At 42.7% G+C, this 25,215-nt stretch overlaps 1 protein-coding gene across 1 annotated transcript in view; it reads left to right on the forward strand.

The window, feature by feature from the left end:
* Window positions 1-797: 797 nt before the first annotated feature.
* Window positions 798-25,215, forward strand: part of LOC119373372 (transmembrane protein 170A) — a 31,529-nt gene continuing 7,111 nt past the window's right edge. The window contains exons 1-3 of the mRNA XM_037643396.2: window positions 798-1,112; window positions 5,541-5,693; window positions 8,349-8,519. Coding sequence (XP_037499324.1) covers window positions 5,600-5,693; window positions 8,349-8,519 — 265 coding nt within the window. The 5' untranslated portion in view covers window positions 798-1,112; window positions 5,541-5,599. The remainder of the gene's footprint in view (window positions 1,113-5,540; window positions 5,694-8,348; window positions 8,520-25,215) is intronic.

The following is a 25,215-nucleotide window of genomic DNA, read 5'->3' on the forward strand; positions in this document are numbered from 1 at the left end:
ACTGAAGTTCTGGTTATCGGCACCTGTAAAATCAAATACAATTTCATTAGAAAACAAAAACAAAACAAAAGACCCCATAATTGTTGTGCCCCGAAGTAAGATAGCAAGATTACCTCCCTCGCAGAAAGAGGTTTCAAATCAAAGTTTTGTTTTTACATAGTGGTTCTCATCAGCATTTCTAGAACCTGGTAACGTTGCTTCTCATGACGTGAACGTTGACATAAATCATAGCAGCCCTCCCTCCCACTCACTTTTCTTTATCGCCAAAAAAACAAGAAAACTTGCATTCAACCATGTACGGTACATGCTTCGTACTTTTCGTACAGATGTCCTATCAATGAAGAAGACAAACAATATTCCGTTTATGCAAGTCTTTTGAGCGGTATAGTCTACTAATAAACTTGAAGCGCGAAGAAAAAACAGCCCCAACAAAACGGCCACGGACAACAAAAGAGATGCATCGCTAGTTGTTCCAACGTTACTAGATGTTCTACCTCCACGCTTGAAATTCATTTGTCACGATTTTACGCACTATACAGTATGTCTAGTAGTAGCAGTAAATTAAAGCAATTAAATTAGCGAGAGCACTGATGAACGAGTCTGTTTAGGCGACAACTTAGTGCTGCCACCTATCATAACATTGCCGCAATAATACGTTTTAAACAACAAAGCTTTATTGCAACTTAATTTAAATAACGCAGCAAGTAATTCTACTATAGTCTACGGAAAATTTGATTTAATTATGTATCTTCAAGAGCGCCGACATTTTTTTCTTTCTTTTAAAAGAAAGAGTCAGGGCTGGACGCAACCTATGCCCATCCATACAAGCGCTAGTGTTTCGGTTCTCGTGTATTTCGATATTATGCGCCTTTTCCGTGGCGATGTGAATCTTTTGAGGATTCTTTGTTTAGTCGGTAGCAATGAAACCTTCTATTAGGGTAGTAGGCTACTGGCGAACATTTGTATCTTAGGCTAAGGTCACCGTATACATCGCTGATACACCCACCGTGGGATTCGGCCACTTATCATTTTCCGTAGACGTTCCGAACTAAGCACCTCCGCTGGCTGTATGAATAATGTACTGAAGTTAGTCCTGTTATGCCTTAAAAATGGTAAGTACTGCTCACAGTATTTGCTTGTGGCGAGTGTAGCACTTGCGACCTACCGACCGAATTGGCCTGAACTGCTCTTTTGATGGAGTTTCGTTTTCGTAGTAACCTTGCTCGTAATCGGTACAATTTGACTAATTAGCTGGTTGGTATATGATCTCTGCGACGGGGAAAAAAAAAAGTTCCGTGCTTTATATCTGCCTTCTTGTTTCTCATCTGGTGGCGCCTAGCAACGCGATGCACCTAACGACACGCTAGTTGATGCCACGGCCTCTTCTTGCGTTCCTGAAAGAGCGATTTCGATCTGTACACATGCCGAAAGTTGCTCCGGCGTTCTGCGGAACAAAGCGACAGCACGCGATGTGCTATCGCTTGTCCTGCAGACCTGGGCGTGTTTGCTGATTTGGGAATTCTTGTAAATGTGTCGCGAGTTTGTTTGCATCTATGACCTTCGAAATGCACCATCATACTATGATGATGGGGCTTATGTGCAGTCTTGTAGCCTTCGCTCTTTAAAAGTTTTATAGGAGGAAAAAAAAGAAGCTAACTGTTGAAAGCAGTGGCGCTAATATGGGGCAGTATCTTTTCTGGCTATATCTCTAAGCCGGTCTGTCGAACGAACGTTTGCAGCCGGGAGCTGAGCTGGACCACAGAAGCGGCGGCATTTGAGCCGCACACTAGGAAACGGGGTTTTCGGGTTTAAAGTTACTTGACGATTATGTCACGTATCTGCGCCTGTGCGTTTCCTGTTGCTCTTTCGCAACGCTTGAGCACCGTGCCAAAGCTGTCTATCAGTCATCGGGAAACAGTGGAAACCGTTTTCCGCACATCCGATTAGTCGGACGAAAGTGTGTGTTGGCCGGTCTGTGGTTCACGGTATGCTCTTATTTCCAGGGATTGTATGCAGGCATTCTTTGTTCCTGGAAGTCTTAAATACTCCTTTTCGGGCGTGCAATTTAAGAAGCTGATATGCTGCTTTGTGATGAACCATTGATCATGCATAGTTTTCTATAACCTGTGCATAAATAAAATTTGTACAGTAGAGCTGAGAGTTTGTATTCTGGTTTGCCTCTATTCTGTATTTTCTAGTTATGCATTTAGGTTCTCCAATTGTAACACACTTTTATGGCATGCTTAAAACAAAGAAAACCGAGCTCTTATAACTTCGTGTGCTTTTCTAACGTGTTGTTTCTAACATCCAGTGAGCTTACAGGAAAGCTGTATCGAGCGTTGTATTGCACAACTTCCTTGTACATGCCTTTAGTGAATAACAGCATTAGCATATTGAATCTAGCTTTCAAATGCATGCTGGATGCCATTTGGTGCCCCTTGCTGTTAACAGCATTGTCACTACGCAGCTGAGACAACTTTCAAAAGTTTCTACTTTTGACGTCACTGGCCTGTTCTTTTGCCTGCCAGCGTCTTGAATGCACAAGGGCAGGCTGACATTAGATTTTTTCATCTGTGAAATAAGCTGGTGTGATCTTTTGATAGGCCAGCTACAGGATTTTGATTTTTTTTTTTTTGCACTTCTGTGTGGCTTAGCTTTACTCATTATTACCTTACTTGACAAAGTATTCAAATGTAAAAAGAATCTGTGTACAGGAACGTACGCCTGTCTACAGTGAAGTATAGTAGTCCAACTACTGCCGCCAACACTTCATGGTCAGCACCCTTTGCATGTTCATAGTTAGGTTTGACAGTTTTGTGAATATGTTCGTGAACCTTGAGGAAGTTACTTGTAAGTTTATACGGTTTAACTTCACAAAGCGACTCAGGCTAGGGGAGAAGCTGTAGTGGTGAACTCCGGATGGTTTAAGCCACCTGTGGATCTTTAAAGTGCACTGACGTAACACAGTACACAGCCCTTTAGCATTTTGGCTCCATCAAAATGCTATTGCCACGGCCAGGATAGAACCCGCATCTTTCAGGTCAGCAGTCGAGCATCGTAACTACCGAGCCACTGCTATGGCTACACTGTTGTCTCGTGTAAGCTTAAAACAAAAATGCTGTTATTCTGTACCTGTAAATGCTTTTCTGTTACTACTTGTTATAATTTCTTGCATTGCCTTGGATTTTAAAAAGGTTGGGACAGACAAAAATTGCTTTTGCCATGCTTAACTCAGATGCCTACGTATTGTCCTGTAGTTTACTGCACACCATTTTTCTCAAAAGAGAAATGTGAGAGAGTTGGTACGGAAGCATTGCGAATAAGGGTTAAACTGAAGGGACGAAAGGAAAGGCACAGACAGACAAGACAACATGCTTGGTGTTAAAAGAAAACAAGTTTAATGTTCTTTTTTTTCTATTATTTACATGCTTTTTTTACGATTCTCTAAGACATGTCAGGTTATAAAAAGCTCTAACTTTCTGAATAAATTTCAATTGTCAATAATGCATAATCTTGTCTGTTTGTGCCTTTACTTTGGTCCCTTCAATTTGCACCCTTCTTCGCAACACACCGTTTTTGAGGTGACAATACCATAGGGGCCGGTACTGTTGCCACCTTAGGGCCAGTGGCGGCATAGGATAACATGCAATCCTAGAGAGTATATACGTGTCTGTAGGCAGTGCACACAATTTTTGCATATGTTTGGGTGATGTTCTTGCTGTGACATAGGACTGCCATGAAGTTTGATAAAAAATTGACAATGAATTAAGGTTTCCATGCATAATTAGAATAAATGTCGGGGGGCGGGGAGGGAGGATGGAATGTCCTGACAGCAATTGATATTGTCACTGATTCTTGCATTTTGTGAAACAGCAATTTGTTCGCCTCAGTGGAAATAGATCCCATTTTGGCGGCTTGTAGCGATACAGTCTATTCATTTAAGTCTTGTAATTTTTGGTGAAGTGTTATAGACAGTAACTTCTGCAATCCATTCCAAAACTCGAGGCTGTGAGGTAATTATTCTCATACTTGGCATTTTCTGATCTCGGCCAATCCACGCTGCTCCCTCTAATACTGCACCAGCATGCATAGTGAAAGTTGAAGTGAGGAGCAGAGTCGGCTTTGGGGATGTCATGTCTGTGATGGTTTCAAACATTGGGCGTGGCTTGTGGCAGGTGTCACAATATTTAATTCTCAAATTGAATTGCTTGAAGGGGCAGCCATTATGTGCAAAATAAATTTTTAAAATTGCAGGTTTGACTAAATAATGTATTTGATTTCCAGCACATGTTACAATTTATAAATTGAAACACTTAATCATTTTAAACTGATAAACTATTTGAGAACTTTATTATTAAAAATATTGTCATCATAAGTTCATTATTAGAAAAGAAACGGAAGGTTAGTTTTATTTTTAAATTCTACTCCAAGATCCCAGCACCCGAATTTCGGTGTAATGGATTTCAGTCTTTTTTCATATTGCGGCTCCATTACTAAAAACATTTCCAGAAGCTTGCCATGTAAAGTCATTGGCTCCCTGAGAACACAGTGTAATTGCGGTTAGAGCTTTATAGGCCCTAACAGACACCATAAAAATTTATGACGTCATGGTGAGTTGGTGTGGGAACTTGGAGATGTCATCGCTATTTTTCTTTTGTCTGTATTATGGCTTAACGTCTTTTTGTGGCAAGAGTGGTGTTTTTTATATCGTAGATGGCTGATCTAATAATACGAAGGCAGTTTCTTTTCTTTTTAGTGTCCCTTTGATTCCCTGCATTGTTAACACAGATATTTTAAGAATCTGTATAAGCCCTTAAAATTTTTTCTACTTTTCTGACGTCTTCAGCTTGGACTTATTCACATTCCTGCTGTATTTGAAGGCAGTCTTGTTTATTTTTTGTTTTTTTTTTTGCAGCATCGATTATTGCTCATGACTACGAGTAAACCGTTCATCATGGCATTAATTACAAACATATGTTTGCTTAAACTTGTGTACCGTGCAACTCATTCTGCTTCTGGTCGGTGTGTAATGCAAAATGCTAGTTTACCATGCTTTGAGTGCACATTGAAGAACTCCGGGTGATCAAAATTATCCTAGAGCCTTGCACGGTACACAAGTTTAAGCAAATATATATTTGTAATTAATGCCATGATGAATGGTTTACTCGTAGTCATGAGCAATAATTGGGGCTGCAAAAAAACAAAAAAATAAATGACTGCCTTCAAGTACAGCAGGAATGTGAATAAGTCCAAGCTGAAGACATCAGAAAAGTATCAAAAATTTTAAGGGCTTATACAGATTCTTAAAAAAGCTGTACTCCATTTCTCTTAAAAATCTGTACACCATTACTCAAACCCACTGTGCAGTCTGGGGGCGTTAAACCCCACTGTTTAACTATTTTATTGGCTGAAGTTTATCATATAATGAGAAGAAAAGGCAAGCTATCTTTTATGATAGGTTTCGGTGCATGCGTACTCAGTGGTGTTCAGCTTTGCTGCATTGCTTAGTGTGGCTATAAACTGTGACATTTCTTGTGCAGATTTTTACTCTTTTTGAGGGGGCCTCTGGCACAGCCCCGGTGCAACGCAAGCGCGCCCAATGGCCTCTGGAACGGAGTTTGAGACAGCGGACCTAGACTCCGTCATCAATGTCATTGGACTCACACCAAGTGATCCCCTTGACACATTTGTCGGTATGTGTCCTGTGCATTTTGCAAAGTTATTCATATTTTCAGAGAGAGGTTTGTTTGTAGTAAGGATTCTCTGGCCTGCTACTCTGCATTGAGGCAGTTGGCGGGGAAGAAAAGGAGGGATAAGTGACAATGAAAGGAGGTACATGTTACAAGGCCATGACAGTGTGGCAACTCTAAAGTCATGCATCTGGTCTATTGGCTGGACAGAAGGCCATAGCTACTCCTATGATCACAGCTACGCTGTTGGCGTTAGGCCAAGGACTTATGTACTACAATCTCGTGAGATAACACATACTCATGAGATAATGGTCCTTTCGTGTGATAGAAGAAATCGACTTCTGTTGTTCCTGCACGTACGCTGCCTATGAGCAAATATGTGTTGAAGGGTTTCTGGCACTTGATAGTGATTGCAGTTGGGACCGGTGGATTCATATTAAAGGAGTGGGCTTCTCTTCCACATTACAGTAAACTTAACAATCATTGAGGCACTTATGTGATACTAGTCCTGTCTGCATTTTTAACCCTACAAACACTGCTGCTGAAGTTGTGTATGTTGTCATGGTGTAGTGTGTGTGCTGTGTGTGTGTGTGTCATTTGCCATTGCTGATAATTAGCCAATCTGGTTCACTGATTGCACTCTTGACAGTAGCACAATAGAAGTGTGCAAGCACTCCGTCATGTGGCTTTTTTCATATTTTGCAAGTTTTCCTTGCAACACAGAAAAAAGGACTACGCGAGACGTATAGTACAGGAAACAATTCAATCGGTGGATTCTGAATGTGTTCTACAACTCTGTGATCATACTTTGGCTCTTCAGTCAATAATTAAAAAGTTTGCTAATTAAACATGAATAATGAGTTAGTTAAGGGGAAACTAAAGAATAGCCTGAGTAACGGTAGGCTAGTACGAATAGTAATATGCGTTCGGTTCAATTAACTTCCAGCACGCCTTTCATTTTTAAAGACTTGGCTCAAGTTACGTGGGACTTGGCATGGGTAGATATTTGGCCTTGTTGGTGCGACATATTCATATTGTAAAGCGCGGAACGGAAATGACGAGGACGGGACAGGGACGGGTCATTTTCAGTTCTGCGCTTTACAATATGAATTATGTGGGACAACCTGTACAGAAACCATGGCTACATTTTGGCATCATAGTCTTTAAAACTTTGAAGATCGAGGCCATTTAATAGGGTGCCAGATTATTCTAGTCTGTTTTAGCACTTACAGCGACATTTATTCTATTTGTTTGTTGTATTGAATCATCGTGGGGCTGCACTCGATATATTTCACATTGCAAGTGCTATTTTGGTCGAAATCATTTCGTTGAGTGCACATAGTATAAATACTACTGTGCTGCCAGAATTGTGCTTGAACCTTATCGAAACTTGGATGGAGGAAAAGATACTTGCAGGCGGCTGCTTGAACTTGAATGCAAAAAGACGTGAATAATGTAAACTATGCCCACCATGGAGTTGCTCTGATCACTTCTCATGCTTTTGACTGGTTACTTACTTTTGCTTATCTGGCTTTCTGACAAAACTTGGTCCCAACTAGGGAAAAGTTTTGTTCAGTGCCAGAATGTAGAGCCAGTAAATTCTGATGGTCTTGTTCCACTTTAGCTCTATCTTGACTTAATTGATTTTCATTTCAGATTCTACTCGTACTCTTCATGCCACACTTCTCAAGCATGGAGTGCTCATTTTCTGTGCTTGTTCCTTATCTGAAACGATCATATGCTTGTATTGGTAGTAGACTGCTTTTATTGGTAGTAGACTCTACAGTGAAAATGTTAGCAAGCCTTGCCTGAACAGAGTTTGCTGTAATACAGCACTAGCTGCACTGAAGGCCCTTTTTTTTTATCCGTCCATAATGATAACCCGCAAGAAACATATAACTTCAATGCACCGCAATGACAGTGTATACTTTCTGCCAAGGCTGAAGTACACCCAGTGGAGCTGCCTGTATGAGTGCCTTAGCATTGATTGCAAACATGGAGCTAACAGAAATACTTGCATTCATACATTTAAATGTCAGAAGCATGCATTGTGCTGTTCAGATTACCTATGCGAGTCTTTTATGGCACTCCAAAGTGTTCTGGAGTATAAGAATGAGAGTTCTTTACCGAATGAAGGATACTGTGGGAGCTGTCGTACGGCTCCCAAAGTGAGCTAAAGCCTGGCGAAGCTTTGGCTGCGTCCTTTCGACAAAGGATGTATGCTGAAAAAAAGCTTGAATACAAAATTAAATGCAGTTGCTCTTTATAACTTATGAACAGACGCCTAGAAAATTTTACTCTGATTATAAGTGTGTTTGTCAAAAGCTTCTTGGATGTCAGATGTTTGCCAATGCCATAACTTGCTCTTATATGGACCATTTCAAAGAAGCTTTTGTGGGATGCCGTCGAATCAGGCTACAAATTAAAAAAAAAAAATTTTCATAGTGCTACCGCCATATGGCAAATGAAAAAAAGTTACAATACATAGTAGGCATATCTTCTTTTGCACAACTGCATTGCTTCTTTACAATGATGTACTATAAACGTGAGCAAGGGTCCATAGTAGCCTGCCATACCTTAGAAGGCGGCAACTATGAGCACAAATCAGCTAGGGTTGGCAACACAGCAAGGATTCATTTGTGTGTTTTCTTGCTGCAGAGATCTGGTATCAGGTGTTCCTGTGGGCGCTGTTTTCGTCTCTCTTTGTTCACTTCGTGGCTGCAGTGGTGGCCTTCAGCATGCTGAGGAAGCAACAGATAGGCCGCTTCAGCCCACTGCTCATCTTGCTCATGGGCCTGGTAGCACCGTTGACAGGAGGTGCCCTAACGAGTAAGCCTCTCTCTTACAGAAGTTTGTCTATGTCAATGCCTGCTGGTCGAAAAAAACAATTGTGCGCCTAGCCTTAGGCGTTTGCATGGGGAAAGGCTACAGTAATGTGCAAAACACTAGACAAATCATTGCTGAATAACATTATGACAGCTAATCAGACGTACAGGGTCGACCACATCTAAGCTGAACACCTCATTAGTATTCAAGACCTCATTGAAGCTGTTGTTTAATACATAATTCGGAAACTCATTACTGTGTTTGTCGACACCATGATTAGACGTTCTATAACGGGCATTGCACTCGTGAAGTATAAGAAACGTTCTAGTTTTACCGGTTTGAATACTAATGAGGTGTTCAGCTTAGATGTGGTCGACCCTGTACATGTATAGATCTCTTGGCCATTTTCTGGATTGACAGACTAAGCAGCCTTTGGCTAATGTAAAATTTGTCAGTTTAAAAGTGAAATGGCCACGCAGGAATTTCAGGGAAACAACTGTGCACGACCTGAGAAGGCTGCCTACGAGAAGGTTTCCTAGAAGTCATCAGATTTTATCAGGGCCTTACTATGTGTACCATGCCTCACACGGCAGCAACCAAGTGAACAGCATTTGTGAAAGATTCTCGAGTGTTCTCCAGTGTTTTACAGAGAGACACTCCTGTGACTCTCCTTTGTTTATACACTCCTGTGTTAGACACTCCTGTGTTTTATAATTTTAATCTAGTGTTCCTCCTGTTATCGTGGCTTCTAGGTTTTTTGCTGTGAACATTGTTGTCAACCTGTGATGTCCATGCACATCTAAATACAGTAGAACCTCGCTGATACGTTTTTCACGGGACCGTAAAAAAGAAACGTAACAGCTGAGAAATGGGAAAAAATGAGGAATTAGTGTAGTAGCAAGCAGCACACAATTTTATTTCAAACCCTTCACTTGAAGAAATCGTGCAGTGTCACCTGGCACATTATCTCACGCCCTATCAGTATAAGGCATTTCTCAAGCACCTGCAGTGCCATGTGGCATTCGGCCTTTCTGCAACAGGTCTGTTACGGCCTAGATGCACTAAGACGACACCGCACGAACACACGTCCAGCACGAGAGCCCACAAGACACAGAGACAGGAAACGCAAGAAGACCAAGAAAAGCATTTGCTATAACGATAGCGATGAGTCCACCCCGGCACCCATTCCACGCAAACATGATGACTCCAAGCAACCAAACTAATCTCGAAGTCCGTGCTTTTGTGGAATGCACTAAAACAAATTTTTAGTGCCCAAACACGTCATAGACACCACGTTTAGATTAAAAATACAGACCTTGGAGTTCATGTTTCTGGTGACGGGATTAAAGGCCAACTCTGGCGATTTTTCGAGGTAAATGGATTTCAATAAAATTTGCTGGGTACATTCCTTTTCACGTTCCCGTCATTTATGCCAAATTACAGGCTGGAGAGACACGCATCTTCATTACATATGAATTTTATTGATTGCCCCGACTCACTCCACATTGCTTCCAAGAATTATTGGCAACATTGTGAGCGTGACGTCATTTTTGGCAAACCGGAAGTGACGGAACCGAGGTGCCACTACAACGTCTGCTATCCACAAGACAACAGTTGTGTGCGTTTGGTCAGTGCTTCGTTGGCTGGGTGTGCGAATTTCAGTTCCTTGTGGGTGCGCATGCGATAGGCAAGTGGTGTTGCGTTGTGGGCTGCACACGATTCCCCGTATAATTACCTTGACAGTCACGAAACACTCTGACCTAACGATTACCCCGCGTCTTTATATTAGAGTGTTTTAGCTAGCAGGGCCAGTTTACCGCACGGAGAGTGCGGTAAAACGGTACCGGCTGAAGAGTGCACATGCGTGAACATTACCATACGGAGACACTTTCCGTAACATATACAGGGTGCACCGTGACCAGGCCTATCCATGAGCTGCGTGTCGTGTGAAAGGTGGCTCGTACTTGGCTTATATTAAATTCCTTCGACCCTACAACGTCATGTTGAACGCCATTATTGCCAAACTTCTGCACTCTTCCCATAGCAATATTAAGAAGGTTTAGTTAGTCCACAAAGTCCTCAGGGATAGCATTTCACCCGATCGCGGCCCCACAAACTTGAGCCGCTTTGACAGGTGGCGCCATCTGGCGGTGGAATGCGCAACCAGGCAAGCAAATAACTAAACAGGTGTGTGCTACTTCATCGAAGAGGAATGGTGATTTTAGTTGGCCTCCAAATGCGTCCGAATCACAGCTGTCATTTTCCGACAGCTCCGAGGAGCACGTGCACGTGGTAAGGTCAGTCACAGACATGGTATGGCTGTTGCGACGGGGTCACCTTTCCCCTGAGCGTCTGCTTTTCGCCGATTTCGCAGCTTTCATATTACGCGCTGGCGGGATCGGCATGCCTTGCAGAATTTCTGTTTTTTGCTGACTTATACGTCACGCGAAGACAGTACTGCTCGGTTGGGATTCAGTTTCAGTGTCGCACTTTTTTTGCTTATTTAAAATTATTGTCCAATTTGTCGAGTATTTCTGCTATCGGACCCGTGAAAGGAGCGTATCAGGAAGATAAAAGCATCATTACTTTGACATGGTAAAAAAATCGCTGGAGTTGGCCTTTAGAGAGAGAGAGAGAGACTCTTTATTGGAAAAACAGAGATTTTTGCCGGCGTCAGTATATAACCGCTGGCATGCTACTCTGTGTAGGGATGGGGAAGGGGGTTGACAGACTAAAGAAGAGAGAGAAGGAAATAATAATATAAAGAAAGAATATAAAAAAATGAAATGCGCAAGTGAACCTGATAGAAATGTTTACAACGAGTGTGTCAGGTAAGTGAAGCCTTTGCTGTATGAAATAATCGGGGGGGGGGGGTGCAATCATTAAAGCTTTCCTACTAGGCCAATGTTTGACAAGTAATTAAACAGGGACTGTAAAACCCGTCGCTGTTTAGAAGGGCCGGGCACTGGGCCTAATATGTTGGGCAACGTTAATTGATCGTGACAAATCATGTCCATTTGTCTCTCAAACACTGCTCTCTCATCGCGGTACGCGGAGCAGTCCAGTAATATGTGCTCTACTGTCTCTATGCTGCCACAGTTATCACAGCAGGGACTAGTGGTGCGCCCTATGCGGTACAAATAACTGTTCGTGTATGCCACGTTCAGTCGAAGACGATGGTACAGTGTCTCAAGTTGGCGAGGAAGTGTTGGGGAAATTTTCGCTCTCACTTCTGGGTCAATGCAACGAAGACAGTTATCTTGTTGGAGCGGCAGATTCCAGAGGCGGTCATTTTCTTGATAGGCATATTTTTTTGCGATGTTCGAGGCGTCGACTTTAGTAAAAAATATTCTTCTGAATTTCCGGTACTGGAGTCCATTTCGGGCTGCTTCGTCCGCTTTTTCGTTTCCTGAAATACCAGCATGGCCAGGTATCCATTGGAACTTAATGTAATGTCCATCAATCTTAGCCTTGTGATGAAGATAGGCGATATCAGATGCTACACTTGGGTGATTACCATGCTTGTGCCTGTTCCATATACTTTGCAGGGCTGCTTTAGAATCTGTAAATATCACCCATGTTTTTGGCAGTTGCTGTCGTAGTATAAACTTAAGAGCCTCTTCAATGCCATATAGCTCAGCTGACGTAGAAGATGTCGCTCTCTCAAGACGATACGAGAGGGATTTTCCTGTTGAGGGCACAAAAACTCCATATGACGATCGACGTTGCCTTGTAGAACCATCTGTGAATATGTGCGTTTCGGCTGCGTATTCTTTATACATATACTCCAACGCTATCTGATGAATTGCTGCTTGGGGCATTTTCCTTTTTGCACTAATTCCGGGGATATACGGCACAATTTCTAGTGGTGACAGTGTCCAGGGTGGGATGTTCTTTGGCATAATAGGTGACGTCTGAGCAGGGATCGTAATACGTGCGCCTATGCTTCCGACGGCCTGCCCGAAACTAGATGTAGCACTGGCTTTAGAAATATTCTTTAGAAAGTGGTTCTTGTTGTGAAGAACGTGTCTGAGGTGAATCCGAAGTGTCTCCTGCGAAGCTATCACTTCAAGAGGCAGACATCCGGCTTCTGCTACAGTTGCTACTCGAGACGATCCCTTTGGAAGGCCGAGACATATTCGAAGACAGTTGTTACGTGCCGCTTCAAGTTTTCTCTTGCTTGTATAAGACATATTATGCAGGATGGGCAGGTAATAACGCAAGGTACCGTCAACGTAGGCCTTTTGAAGGAGCACCATTGTTCGGCAGTTGCTGCCCCACTGTGACCCGGCTAAAAATCGGAATACGTGCGACGCCGACGAAATCTTCTCAGTCAGTTTCTTCACTTGAGGAGACCATGTGAGATTCCTATCAATCGTCACCCCAAGAAACCTTTGTGTCTTCACGTATGGAAGGGTGCGACCACCCAACACTAGTGGGTATTTTTCCATTCTTCTCCTCGAGAAAGCCATAGCAACGCTTTTGTCGGGGGACAGTTTGAGACCTCTTGAATTTAGGTAGGCCGATATGTTTGCCAGCGCTCTCTGGAGACGTTGTTGGGTGTTTCTTCGGGAACGCGCTGCACTCCAAATGCAGATATCGTCCGCATACAGTGTGATGCTGACGCCACGGGGCAGGTTTCTTTTCAGATGGATAAGCACTAGATTAAATAATACCGGGCTCAACACAGCTCCTTGTGGTACTCCCTTTTCGACGGCATGGAACGTTGTAGGGCCCTCCGGTGTACACATGAAAAGTTGGCGCCCTTGAAGATAATCTGCAATCCATGCGTAAAGCCGTCCTCCAAGACCAAGGGTTTCCAAAGCGTCAAGTATTGCTTTGTGATAGACGGAATCATATGCGGCCTTAATGTCTAAAAATAACGCAGTAGGTGTGTTTCCGCAAGCCAATTCTTCTTCAACTGATGAGATCAAGGCAATGACATTGTCAATGGCAGACCTATTTTGACGGAAGCCATTCATTTCCTCCGGGTAAATTTTCTTAGTTTCCAGAAACCAGTCAAGACGTTTGTGAATCATTTTTTCGAATAGCTTCCCTACGCAACTAAGCAGAGATATGGGTCTGAAGGAGGCGTAATTTGTTGGCTGCTTTCCCGGCTTCAATATAGGAATAACTTTAGCAAGTTTCCATTCCTTAGGAACCTCCCCATTTATCCACGAGGCGTTATAGTACTCCAGAAGACGTAGGCGAGATGTGGGGCTTAAGTTTGCGAGGGCTGCATAACTCACGCCGTCATGACCAGGAGTTGATCGCTTGTTCGTGTCGCTGATTGCTGCCTTGAGCTCGTCAATTGTGAAAAGTTCCTCTAAGTCAGGAAAGGTCGCTCGAGGTGTACAAGTCTGATGATTTGCAATGTTCAGAGATGGCGTTGCCCCGCTGGAAAGGAGCCTACAGTACTGCTCTGCCACCTCTTTCAGCGATGCGCGCTCATGTAGTGACAGCGCAAGAAAAGGGTAAAGCTGTTGCGGCTCCTTGCGAATGCCTCTGATGACTCGCCAGATTTTGCTCAGCGGTTTTCGTATATCCAGCGTACCACAAAAGTCTTTCCATCTTTTTCGGTTCAGTTTGGTTAAGTAACGTCTTATGTGTCTTTGTGCCCGTCGGCAAGCTCTGAGGTCTTCGATACTTTTTGTACGTAGAGCCTTCCTTTCGGCACGCCTTCGAATGGCACATAATCTTTCGAATTCTTCGTCGTTAGTTGGTATATTACATCGTTTAACGACAGAGCGAGTGCTTTTTTGGAGGCAATGAGCTATTGTTGGTATTAATTCTGCATTCGTAGTCGAGGCTGTGATCCCTTTGTCTACCGCTGCTGTGTAAGCGTCCCAGTCTACCGACTTCAGTGTCACTTTCTTGGGCGACTTCCGAAGATGACGGGCAGAGATTAGGATAGGGTAGTGATCGCTTCCTCGAGTCTCGAAGTCTGTACACCATCCAAACATTTGGACCACTTGACTTGAGACGAATGTGACATCGATGCAGCTGACAGTCTTCGGATTTTTCAGGTAAGTTATGCTGCCATCATTTAAGGGCTCTATATTGTATTTTGCAAGAAGTTTGGCCAGCTTAGCACCACGAGCACATGTATAAGAACTGCCCCAGATCTCGTTATGTGCGTTGAAATCGCCACAAATAATATGCGGAGACTGAGTGCTTGTCAACAAGTTTTCGAGTCTTGATACGTCGAACGGTGATCCTGGTTCCAAGTAGACCCCGATTAGGGTAAACACTTGAGATGCAATCATTGTGGTTGCGCAAACATATTCATTCTTGTCATGTGGTCCAACGTCAATCACAGATGCAGGCACATCGTTTCGAAATCCAATGAGGAGTCGGCTAATTCCGCTTTGTCGCCTGGAATGATGAAAATAATAACCTTGTAACCTAAACTGCTCGTCGACGCGAGACTCGGAAATGACCATGAACGGGAAACGGTACACTCGCGCTAGATACTTAAAGTCTGGTAACTTGGACCGCAAACCGCGAGCATTCCACTGGAAAATAGTACATGTACGGAAGTGCTTGTTGGTGGACACCGCTGGCGAGTCGATTGGTAGCGAATCCATGGTTGTTACTCAGAAGAACCACGGCGTTGCGCCGTGGGAGAAGTGGTCACTAGTGGTTCAAAAGCCAGGACTGCCTGCACCTCTGGGATGTCTTTCAACGATGGGTTGGCACACAGGAGAGCCTTGATTGCCGCGAACATCATGGGAATCAGCATACTTGATATGTCCTGTATGGTGCTGCCACCCAACAGCTTTTCTTGGCTCTTCCTGTTCTGTTGCGACTTTGGGGACATTTGTTGTTGACTTGCATCTGGATCACTTGAGGACTTTTCTTGGCTCTTTGCAGATGATGGTCTTTTCTGGTTTCCTTTCACGACTGAGGCAAATGACTTTTTCGAGGTTGTGTCGCTGCGCTGGATTTGCTGCTCTTGCTGCTTTTGATTTGTAGATGTGAATATCACATCCGGATTCGGCGGCGGTTCTCGTCGTTTTCGCGCTTTTCCCTGGAATTGCTCCATTGTCCGTGCTAGAGTAGCTGCTTTCTTTTTGGGGCACCCGCCATATGACGCAGCATGGTCAGCTCCACAGTTTGCACATCGAGGCTGAGAACGGGACGTACACTCCTTGTGCGTATGTGCGCCAGCGCATATCTTGCAGCGGATGGGGCCGTTGCAGTATTTCGCTATATGCCCATGCCTTTGACATCTGAAGCACTGAGTAGCGGATCCTATATATTCCGTTACAGGATAACTGCAGAATCCAAATGACACTCGGCTTGGTAAAGGGGCGTCTTTAGAGAATTCGAGGATGACCGAACGTCTTCGGGTCTCCGTTACAACGCCATCTTCGTTTGGAATGTAAGCAACTTGCCTTTTAGCAGATATAACCCCTTGTTCGCTCAAATACTCCTTGAGGTCGTCATCTGAGTACTCAACAGGGACGTCCTGTATCCTCCCGTACGTGGCAGAGTAGGAGTACGGAACTCGTGCTTCTACAGCAATACCCGCCAGGTCTGTCACCGCGAGGAGGCGATTAGCTGCAGGAACTGAAGACATTGTCACCATGAGGCTGCCATCCTTGTTGAGACGATGGCTGAGTACCTTTTCTTGGGCTGTTGTCACGACTGCAGAAGCCAGGAGATTTGGGTTGACTTTCCAGAAGCTTCTGTTAGGTTGAGTTGGCTTGAATATGACAGGAACACCTGCAGCTCTTTTCTTTTTGTAGGAGACAACAGTGAAGGCTGCCTGGTCCATCTCTTCGTTGTCTTCTGTAGACGCCCTTGACTGAGCGTCATCCTCACGCAGCCGTTTTCTTGCTTGTTCATCTTCTTTGTGGTCTACAGAATGAATATGCTGACCTGATGCCTGAGAACTTGCGGTGGATGCCATTAGAGCATCATGAAGGGCGGGCGACAACGGAGGGCCGCCGCGCTGCTGCTTCTGGCCAACACGTTTCGGGAGTCGATCGCTGTACTTGCGTCGCAGGACGGTGACCCCCAGACCGTCCTTCGTTGATGTCGAGGCACAAATATTAAAAGATGAACTCTACTCTTGCTAAAAAAGACTGAAAATTACAGACGAGCGTTGAGAAGCCAGCCTGCTGTGGATGGCTTGACACTTAAGTATAAAGTAAAGAAAAGTTCAGGTAGGCTGTATTGGGAATACAGCTGCAGTAGAATATGTGAAATGTCTTGCATGTGCTGCTGAGCGTGCGTGGCCACTTATGTAGGAAATTGATGTAACCAAGCACACAATCAACATTTACTCATGTATTGCAAAGCTTGATACAGCTAGCAAGGGTCTTACAATTTAATCTTGCAATGCTGCTTGCTGACTAATTCGTGGTGTGTTTGCCTCAATCAGAGTGGTGGGTGTGAGTTGAAATATGCGTTTTGCAATTGCAAAACATAGGGTTTATGCAGATGGGTTGAACTACAGGAAATGGACAGCTTCGTAGTAGTGGTCAAATAATGGTTTAAATGCATATTTCGGGCAAAGTAAACCAAAGCATGATGTATTTCAACTGTCTTCACGTTCTGCCTTGTGTGTTGTCCTTTTCGCAGCTTGCACAATTATTTAAAACCATTAAAATGAGCCAATTAGCCCCTCAGGATCTCTTTCTTAGCTGTTTTCCACTGGTGTTTTTTCTTTAATAGTCACTGATTGATCAGTGAACAGCATATCCGTTGAATACTTGGTCAATTATAATGAATGTCTCAGTAGATCTGCATGAATCTTTCATGTTACCCGATTGTAGCATACTCTGCAAAGTTGCTTTAAAACTTGACATGATTTGTTAGCCAAGATTGGTCATCCTTTTTTGACATATCTTGGCACATTGGATTCATAATGAGTAGCATTTATGAAGTATATTTATTTATTTAGAGTAAAGAATTAAATCCACTTCCATTGGAAAGTATTTTGATTCAGGAAAGAAAGATGTCACATGTAAAGCATATTCCAAGTCTGTTTTTACTAAGGACAATCATGTGTTTTCCTCTTTTGCCTGATGCAATTTTCTTATTATTATTTTTTTTTTGAGATGAGATGAATGTACTTTATTTCTTTGAGGTTAATATATGATGTTACAAGTCCACTACACTTGATGATTATTGTTCTGCATTTCTGGATTCTGATAAAAAGCAAAAATACTTGCTGGTAAAAACAACATACAATTCAGGTTTAGCTGAAAAACTACAAATTTCAGCTTCTTCACGCGTGACCATATGAGCGTGCCTTGACTTGTGTTCACAGAAAAAGCGAAAAGCTGAAGGTGTTGTTGAAACTCCTCGCACAATCTGCGATCATCAAACTGAGGTTAAGGTTTTTGTTTGTTCTTAATAATTGAGAAACTCTCTTTTCTACTCTCTGCATGGTTTGTACCACATCCTGCTTAATGTAAACATATTCACAGTTAAGATAAACTTTTGTAGTGAATGCTAACATTGGGCCTCTACAATTTTCGGAGTTCTGGCATCCAAATGGCAGCCAGCTAGTTCTGTTCCTAATGGGAAACAACATCATGATCATCTGTGCTGGGACCATGACGAATTCCACAGAGCTTGCAGACCAAAATCGCCCTGACAGTGTCACAAATGAAGATGAAGATGTCTTCATGTGTTATGGCACGCTGTTTTGTGCAACAGCAGCAAACAACCATAGCGGATTGGATAAATTGGAGAAAGAGTGCTTGAAGCCGCCATTTTCGCCCTGACAATATCATCCTGGTGTCACAAATGAAGATGAAGATGTCTTCATGTGTTATGGCACGCTGTTTTGTGCAACAGCAGCAAACAACCATAGCGGATTGGATAAATTGGAGAAAGAGTGCTTGAAGCCGCCATTTTTGATCATGCTGAACCAAATAAATGCTCCTATTGCAATTGTGTTTTCATTGTAAACCTATTCACTGTTTTCAAGTAACAAATATATTATTTGTATGCACCTGGCATGTTGTAACTTTCTTTTTGGGAGACTTCTAATAAGACAGACAAGTTTCCATGGTGACTTCGAGGTCATATTAGGGGAGTCTACTGTCCGCTGAAATATTCCAACCGCCTTGAGTTACTACAACAGTTTGTTCTAGCGGTATGCTATTGGTTATAGCAAAGCAAATTTTTGCTTGCACTTGCCTAAAAATATAGTTTCTTGTAGTGGAAGTATCAAATATACAGTCAGCGAACCGATTTTCTGGATGCCCGATTTTTCGAACTGGCACGATTATTGGGATTCTCCCGTGGCACTGCCACCTACACTTGGCACCGATGCATATCTGCTGGAAGAGCTAAGATTAGGTAATATGTATACCTGCAGTAACTACAACTTTGAATGCAGCATGCTGCACAACGCTTCAGGCATAAGCCACATATGTGACGCTGCCAAAATGATAATTATGAGCTAAGTTTCGGCTGTGCCAACTAGGTGCAAAGCATTAAGGGGGGACATGGTACCTGGTGCTATCTTGTTCATTTTCTGACCAGATTCAATTAAAAAGCAGATATATATGTATTTCTTTGTGCTGATTTTAAAAGTGCAGTAACTTTTTCTTTGACTCAAATAATTGTTGAGATAATTAAATATTAATTACTATTATTTGGTGAGACAATAGATAATAATAAACTGGGCAGAAAGTTATGTTTAATGCACGAGTGGAAAGCAGAATGAATAAGAATCGAACTGCTGCAAGCAGTTTTCAAATCCAACAACAGTTAACAATTTAGCAGCCCACTGAAATTTAGCATTTACAGTACAGCTACTAACAATCAAGAACACAGGCAGTTTAAAAAATTGTAGAAGAAGAAAAGAAGGAATTTGCTTGCAGCATTTCAAGCTTTATGCATTTAGCTTCATACAGCAAAAGACGTTATAGCTGTAGCTATTCTAGAGCTTGAGCAATTGTTGCACCAAACAAGCAGGGTGAGTAAAAGCTTGTTTTGAGAAAATGCATGAAAACAGATAAAGCTCATTTTGAACCACATGTAATAGAAGATAGTGAAATATTTTTGTGAGATGATTAGTCTCCACCAGGCACATAACCTGCATGCCTACTGCTGCAGCACACGTCATTCAGAAGCAGCATGTCTATAAAGAAGCCCAATTTTTGTGCTTTTTCTCAATCGAAATATAGCTTGTTTTGGTGATATAAATTGCTGTTAGGGCTGAAATATCAATCCAAGATGTAAGAAACTTAGTCAGCACTTGCGACACTGCCTGTATGTTACGAAAATACTATATTCCATCACTGATTTTTTCCATCACTGGGCACTGGTTAGGCCCAACAGCCTACAAAGTGCATCAGGAGGCTGAGTGCAGCCAGTGGGTGGCTTGTGATAAGCTGTCAAAGGAAGCTTGTCATCAGTAGGTCCATTCTCGCAGACCTTATCAGTGATGGATTGTGAGGTCAAATCTACATGCAAGGTTAACGACTAGCAGTGGGGTATGGATCCATGTGGTGAGACCTTTCATTTCAAAAACGTTTGCCGGCTGCAGTGGCTTGGCTTGGTTGCATTGCAGCCAGCACGCCAATATGCTGATCCTTCATTATAACACCAATGGTGTCATTCATTGTTCACAGCAGTGCAGAGAATGTGTATGACGTTTATTGTTTCTTTGTGTCATATTAGCATGGCAAGACACTGGCAGGCCATCAAAATTCTGAGGAGACCCTTCTTGCGTTTCTTTTGTGCAAACTTAACTGTAGTCCCTTTTTCACCAACATTTGTGTGGGTGTTTATAATGAATGTTGGATATAACGAGGGTATATTTTGTCCATTGTTACTGCTATAACAAGGTTCAACTATGTTACAGTGAACTGTATAACATTGAGAAAGCTTTCCATTAGCGTAAATTTCTACGGTTAATAACAGTGGCAATAGTTATAAAAAATGTTCTTGTGGCTTTCTTGCCTTTCTTATAGTCAGATACAACTTTAGAAGGCAGCGGCATTTCCTTCTCAAAGGCGGATGAGCACAAGCCTGCACCAATGGGCGCGCACTCGGGACTGACGTCATGAGCGGGACGGCCGGTGTGGAGAACATCAGCGCTTGCATGAGCGAGACTATTTCTTTAGTCGCATAGGCGATCGGCAGCCGCGCTTCGGTCATCTGGGCGGGCCCTCTCCTGCCTTCTTAAGTTGTATCCGACTATAGTTTTGTAAGCCGGGCTGTTCTCGTTTTTTTTTTGTAATGTGGAATCGTGCCAGAAACGCTGAAAAAACACAAATTTTCATTGCATTGTAAAAAAAAGTTCAATTTTTGTGAGGGGAAAAAAATTCTGAAGAACAATGTTTGACTTTGCCTTAAAATACAAAAATGTTGAACCTTACTTTAGTTATACCTGCAGCACTTCTTAAGAGACATGTAGAGTGGTTTGCAAAATATTTATGCATATTATTCGACAGACAGTTCTATATCTGTCAAAGCATCTTCTTTCAGTGATGTCATCCAGGAGACCAAAGTTGTTCAAAAAGTTATTGTCCCATTTCATTAACATCAGCTGCATTTAAAATCTTTGAGGAAACACCTGACGAGGATAAATGCTCAACATTGGTTTCGGTGCAAGTATTTGACAATCATACATTTAGTGCCAGTTATATTTATTGCAAAGGCAACGTATATGGTAAAATTTCATATAACAAATACTGCTTCACAAATTAGAGTATATATGCTTAGAAATAAAGTCACTTGCTTGGATGAAGGTCTACTTTGTTGAACTGCAACAGCTTCTTTATGTGAGTATTGTTAGACTTGTTAGAGGAACTTCGGTGTCTTTTTGACCATATTACGATATTGCTGTTTTCAAGTGGTATGGACACTCCTGTAACAAGTTGGGTGGTTCAGTGTGGTTGGAAACTCGTCAATAATTATATATAAGCAAAAGCTATGTGTCGAAACTGAAAAGAATACTGGAAGCTGCTTTGTGCAACATCTAAGATGGCGTCACACCATACCCTGCTGTAATGTAGGTACAGTGCACGTGGTGCTGGTGCTAGAAAAGAGAAACTAGCGGTGTCATTCAATGGTGCCACAAGCTGTGCCTGCCTTTCGGAATTTGACAGCGGCAGTTTCAGCAACAATTTTAGTGCGAGAGAATGACCATTTGTTTTTGACCGCCTGCTCAGGAAGGTAGTGATGTAGGATAGGTCACAAACACAGGGTAGCCTGCATTCAAAGGTATGTATATGGGAACTCGCCAAAAGTCTTGAAAATTCATTTTCAGAAAAACTAAAAAACTTGCAACCATATAGTTTGGTACACATCATTAGAGCACCAAAGAGAACATATACGAGGTGTGTTAAAAAAGTATTGAACCTTTGGTTGGTAGAAATACATTTATTGATTAGAAGGTACAAAACCCTAATCACCTTTAAGGTAGTCTGCTTGGTAATGTGCACACCTTTTCTACTGCTCCCGCTGTTGTTGAAAACACTTCAGGAACGCATCTTTTCGAAAGGTGATCTGCTGGCCTGTTGCATTCTGCGTGATGTGTCCTCTTAACTTGAATCGGTTCCCTTTCGGTGGAATTTTCAGCTTGGGAAAAAGCTAAAAATTACACAAAGCCATGTCGGGCGGAGTAGGAAGCCTGACGAATTACAGGAATGCTGTGGTTGGTACAGAAAACCTGAATCAGATGTGCAGAATGGATTCATTATTATGGTAGAGGTGCCAAGTTCTTGCTGCCCACAGATATGGTCGTTTGTGCTGCATGGCGTCACAAAAAATTGAATGTGCTGATCCACTGCTTACCCCCATCTTGTTCGCAAGTTCTTGGGCTGAGATGTGACAGTATTTCATCACCAAAGTCCATGCTTGCTCAATGACATTCTCATTTCAGCTTGTTGAGGGTCTGCCTGAACGCTGTTCGCTGCTCGCTGATGTGTGGCCATCTTTGAAGTAGTTCTACCACTCCTTTAACCGAGAAGGGTTCATGGCATCCTCACCGAAAGCCTGTTGAATCTTGTCATTGGTTTCAGCTTGGGTATCGCCAAGCTTTCGGCAAAATTTGATTCAATATTGTTGCTCATGTTGCTCCATCATTTTACAACTTACTAGAATCTGACAAGCGCTCACTACACATCCTCATTCATGGGCCGACTGCCAGCTACCGATTCTTTCCATGGGCGGCAAAAACTGAACACATGCGCACGAATCTCCCCTCCATATCTCCACCGAATGAAGCCTCCCACACTTGATTGGTTTACATGGGAAAGAAAAGGTTTGATACTTTTTGAACACACCTCATATTGAAAGTAATATTGAGTTCAGTGGACATTGAAAAACAGCCTGAGTTGCCCTTTAAAGGGGCTCTGCAACACTTTTTCATTGCGGTCAGAAAACGCTGCCGATCGGTAGTCGAGGTTCCTGAGAACATATGAGCCAAACATTATAGCACAGCACGTGGCCTGGAATTTACAATTAATTCTCAAAGTCAGCTAGAAATCCTAATGACTGCGCCATAAACACAAAGCCCACGGCCATTGGCTGATTTGAGCATCATGAGCTGCATAGTTACCATGGCCACCGCAGGGTTCTGCGACGTACCCGTGAGCTCACTCGCGATCACACTGTTCGAAGCCACGTGTTCGTAGAAAAAAAAGGAAAGAAAAGAAAGTGCTCAACATCATGATGCGCACTGACGAATGGCCGTAGCTTCTTGCCCCCTTGTAATCTCCCCCCCTCCCCAGCCCTGTGTAACTTTCAGCCCACTCGCTGGTACGAAAGGAGAGAGAAAGCGTTTACAGCGTACGACAAATGCCTGTAATCCCACTTGTACTTGACGGATTCTAAAAATTTTTGCAGCAGTCGATTCATGAGGCAATTAGCTCCTTTAATGAAGCCATTTGGTGATTGCTTGGAAAAGTGTTGCAGGGCCCCTTTAAGTCTAACATTCTCTGGGGATCTGTGCTTGGCCGTTTAATATTATGGTGTTTATGAATGACACTGTTTAGAACACAACTTTTAAAAAGACCCTGCAGCACTTTTTCAGCATGCTCAGAAAATGCTGCCAATCGGTAGTCGAGGCTCCCGAGAACACGCGAGCCAAACATTATAGTGCATCACGCGGCCTGGGATTAACAATAAATTCGCGAAGTCAGCTAAAAAGCGCTTCCTCTTCTCTCGACAAAAAATGATGCTTACGGTGTCACAGGCAGGTTCCATGACATTGGCTGATTTGAACATGGCGCGCTCGGTAGTTACTGCGGCCGCTGTGAGAGGCCGCCACTCGCCCATACACGCAATCGCACTGAAAGTATGTCACGCATTCGAAGAAAAAAAAAAAGAAAATGTGCTCAAGGTCAGGAGGCGCGTGTGACCCCCTCTGCTCAGCTTCCAGCGCTTTCGACGGGACGAGAAAAGAGAGAAAGCAATTACAGTGTGCGACAAATCTTTGTAACTCCGCTCATACTGGACGGATTCTAATAATTTTTGCGGTGTTCGATTCGTGAGGCAATAAGTTCCTTTAGTGAAGCCATTCCATGGCTACTTGAAAAAGTGTTGCAGGGCCCCTTTAATGGAAGATTATATGCAGGTTATTGTGTGCCTTATGTGACAACTTGCTCTGTATATGGTCAAAGTAAGTAAAATTAGAAATAAAAAAAAAAATTATCTTGGTGCAGCAAATGACGAATTGTTGTATACTTTTATAAAACAGTTTTTATGTGAAGTACCTATACAAAAAAACCTCCACTTTCTTGTTACGGTTAAAATTGGTTCCTTTCAGAGGCGACAAAGTGTTTTGAATCATGAATCTCAAATAGGTTGTTATTATCAAATAGCATTGCTAGTTGTGATACTCTTCCAACATTACTTTCCTCAATGTTGCTTACTGAAGTCTGCACACACTGTAAATTTTATCTGTCTTATTACTCTGTTATTAATCCAGGGCTAGGATATAAAATACTTTCAAACCCTTACCCCAGTTTATTATGTACAAATTTACAAAGCATGCTACATTGAACATTAATGTGCATAATTCCAGTGGATGCACTTCAATTTGTTGGTTTCTGTTAGCCTCTTAAAGTTGTCGGTAATGTACAGTATTATAGCATGTTGTCTTAAATCAGAGGTAAAGATTCAGGAGATATGGTGGGGGGACAATTGAGTTTAAAGGGAAAGAGAAAACTCCAACCAAAGTTTATTTTAAAATACCCTACGTTTCATAGCTTGAACAGCTTCTTCAGGGGTGAGAAAGCCCAAGATGCGTAGCACTTATACTATAGGCTTTCCTGACATACTTGCGGCAAGGTTTACAGACACCTGTCGCAGGCTTTTGACAGTAGACAGAGGGCAGTGTCCTCGTGGTACGGTTGATATTTCCTGGTGCCTGTTGTACATGCCAAGATTCCGTATTAGCCCTGACAGTATTGTTGTCCCCAAAAAAGAAAGTTACCTTCGATAGCAGCTCCTCTTGTAATCCTGGCATATACAGCAGATGCCAGGAAATATCAAACCGTACCTATGGGGACACGCCCTTTGTCTACTGTCAAGGTTTGTGGCAGTGTCTGCAAACCTTGCCACACGTAACGCCAAGAAAGCATATACAAGTGCTCTGCATCTCAAGCCTTACCCTGAAGAAGCAGCTAATCAGGCCTTGAAACTTAGGGTGTTTTAAAGGGACACTAAAGTTAAACATAAATTAGCTTGGACTGATAAATTATACTCTGAAAACTGTAGT

This window comes from Rhipicephalus sanguineus, chromosome 1, assembly GCF_013339695.2.
Source record: "Rhipicephalus sanguineus isolate Rsan-2018 chromosome 1, BIME_Rsan_1.4, whole genome shotgun sequence".
NCBI classification, from domain to species: domain Eukaryota; kingdom Metazoa; phylum Arthropoda; class Arachnida; order Ixodida; family Ixodidae; genus Rhipicephalus; species Rhipicephalus sanguineus.